General features: G+C 40.0%; 1 protein-coding gene across 1 annotated transcript in view; it reads left to right on the top strand.

Moving 5' to 3' along the window:
• The window catches only part of LOC137988372 (calcineurin-binding protein cabin-1-like), a 72,884-nt gene that overhangs the window by 60,223 nt on the left and 10,161 nt on the right, over positions 1–2,500 (top strand). Inside the window, exon 45 of the mRNA XM_068834399.1 lies at positions 1,896–1,985. Coding sequence (XP_068690500.1) covers positions 1,896–1,985 — 90 coding nt within the window. The remainder of the gene's footprint in view (positions 1–1,895; positions 1,986–2,500) is intronic.

Here is a 2,500-nt window from a genome sequence, read left to right as displayed (position 1 = left end):
ACAGTTGGAACTTACAATATTACGAGCCTATAGAGGTTTTGCACGGCAGCCATGTTGCATGGCAGGAACAATAGATTCTTTTTCCTATGGGAACAAATGTTCTTTCTAATTCAAAACATTTTCATTGTTCCTGCTATGCAACATGGCTGCCGTGCAAAACCTCTATTATGGAGTCATAGTCATATGCACTGAATTTTAAATAATCATCATAGGCGTGTTTACATTACGTAATATAACTAGGATCTTAAGTAATCAAAGAAATTGGTGTAACTTTCTTGATGCTGTAAGGTCCTTTGTTAATAGTGGATATAAGTGGTGCTTGAAATTCTTATGTAGAAAGCTTCAAGGAACGCTTATTGTGACCAATAGCGATACCCATGGTTACGTTGCCTATTGTTATTCATGTGCCAACCAGAGATCTATTGGCTGTCGAAACAAAGGTTTTTTTGTTCTGTGGTTGGCAAGAATTAAATATCAAAAGAACTGTTCATAAACACTGAAGTCTCCTATTGTCACTTTAAGCAATTGTCTCATAATTGTTGTCCCGGCCCTTCTTTGGCAGATTCTCACGTGTAGGTGTAATTCTCTGTCAGATAAACATTTTCGTCGATGTGGGTAAAGGGGTTTGGTTTCCAAAGAAACTGTGGTAGTCAATTTCAAATCAAAATGGCGACATCAACACTGCTAGTCGCCATTTTCATTTGAAAATATTTGTAACACGCATGTGCATTTGCCTCATATTGCAAGCTTATAGGTCTGCACGCGCACTCAATGCACTTGGAGGAAATGTTCACTCGTGCACAAAGTTATTCAACATGTTGAATATTCAGTGCCGATTGCACGCGTGAGCACTTGCGCTCACGGGTGAAACAACTTTGCTAAGCTGATATCTCTAGTGTGCGGCGAGCTTTAGCCCTTCTTTTTCCTCGATGGACAACCTTAAGAGGAACATACATTTGAAATTAATCCGTGGAAAGAGCAGCATTGCGAGACCGACTTTCCGATTCAGCTTGGGTTCTTCCTTAAAAGGCTTCAAGAGTTTTTTTCTGAAATAAAAAGAACGGAAGTTAAATTAAAACACAAAACAATTGACTGAATGCAAAAATGGTCGCCAGCAAGTTATTCTTTCATCTTTGTGCAAGCCAGCCTGACTAGCCTCGTTTTACAGCCAAGTTTCTTTCAATGTTAGACGCGCTAGCGAGGCCAGGAAGGCAGATTAACACAAAGACCAAAAAGATAATTTCTGGTAGCCATTTTCGCTTTCGGTCAATAACGTAAACATTATAAATGGAGCAGGGATAGCGGAGTGCTTTTGCTTCCCACCAATGTGGCCCGAGTTCAACTGAGAGTTCTATTCCCAGACTCGACGTCACATGTGGGTTGACAAAAATTTGGTTTTATCAACGGAGTTGATAATGTAAATTGGCCACCGTACAGAGATTTTAAAAGCTGACGTTGCGAGCGTTAGCCCTTCGTCAGAGCGAATCCAATTCGCTCTGACGAAGGGTTGGGTCTATTCGGTTTTGCTCTGACGAATGGCTAACGCTCGAAACGTCAGCCTTTAAAATGTCTGTACGGTGGCCAATTTACGTTATCAACTCCGTTGATAAAACCAAATTTTTGTACACTACTTCCCCACCGACGCAGCACCACAGTTTGTTTAGAAACAACCCCCTTCATTCACATGTGGGTTGAGTTTGTTGGTTCTCTACTCTGCTCCAAGAGATTTTTTCTTTCTCCTCTGAAACCAACCTATGATTTGATTTCTGTTTACTTGATTTCTATACACTGTCCTCAATCAGTGCCTCGTCGCTAAATACACTTGACACTTAAAGTTCATGATTATTATTTCCCGTATTGACTTGTGTTTTGACTATTGTCTTTCCTTGTTTTAGAGTGCGAAATATCTTGATGATGATATCCCAAGCTACCCAAGAAGAATTTCATACTACAGTCCACCAGAACATTCACTCGAAGCACTAGAGGTAACATTTCGTCTGGCTGGCTTATTCCCGTTTGTACGTTTGCGTCTTTTGTTTTGCAAAATCTCAGTACTAAAGCGACCGTTAGGTTAGAGGACTAGTACGAGCTCTCAGTTTTGAGCACGTGCATTGGCCAAAATAGACATTTTTTTCAATTGCACATGCTCGGAACAGAAACGTCTTACTTGCAACCTAATCTTAAGGTCACCATCGTCAAAACGTGTTCCACATAATTACTGGTTCGTCAAAATTTGTCTCATTCTCAGGCCAACTTTGTCTAATCTTTCGAGAAGTCTCCTTCTCTATTTAAAAACAAGTTTTTGATACAGGGACTCCTAAAGATTCTGTATTTATTGGGTCTATTGTTTTCTGAATACTCGTTCTTTTCGAGAACTTAAGTCCTCTTGTTAGTGTGTTACTTAACCATTTGTTGCTGTTGTTGGCCTCATTTTACCCGATTCTCCCGACCTTAAATTGTCCGATGAAGTCGGGTTTATTCATAGAGAAATAGCTTATTT

The sequence above is a fragment of the Montipora foliosa genome, unplaced genomic scaffold (genome assembly GCF_036669935.1).
Source record: "Montipora foliosa isolate CH-2021 unplaced genomic scaffold, ASM3666993v2 scaffold_416, whole genome shotgun sequence".
NCBI classification, from domain to species: domain Eukaryota; kingdom Metazoa; phylum Cnidaria; class Anthozoa; order Scleractinia; family Acroporidae; genus Montipora; species Montipora foliosa.
This window is presented reverse-complemented; position numbering and strand designations above follow the sequence as displayed.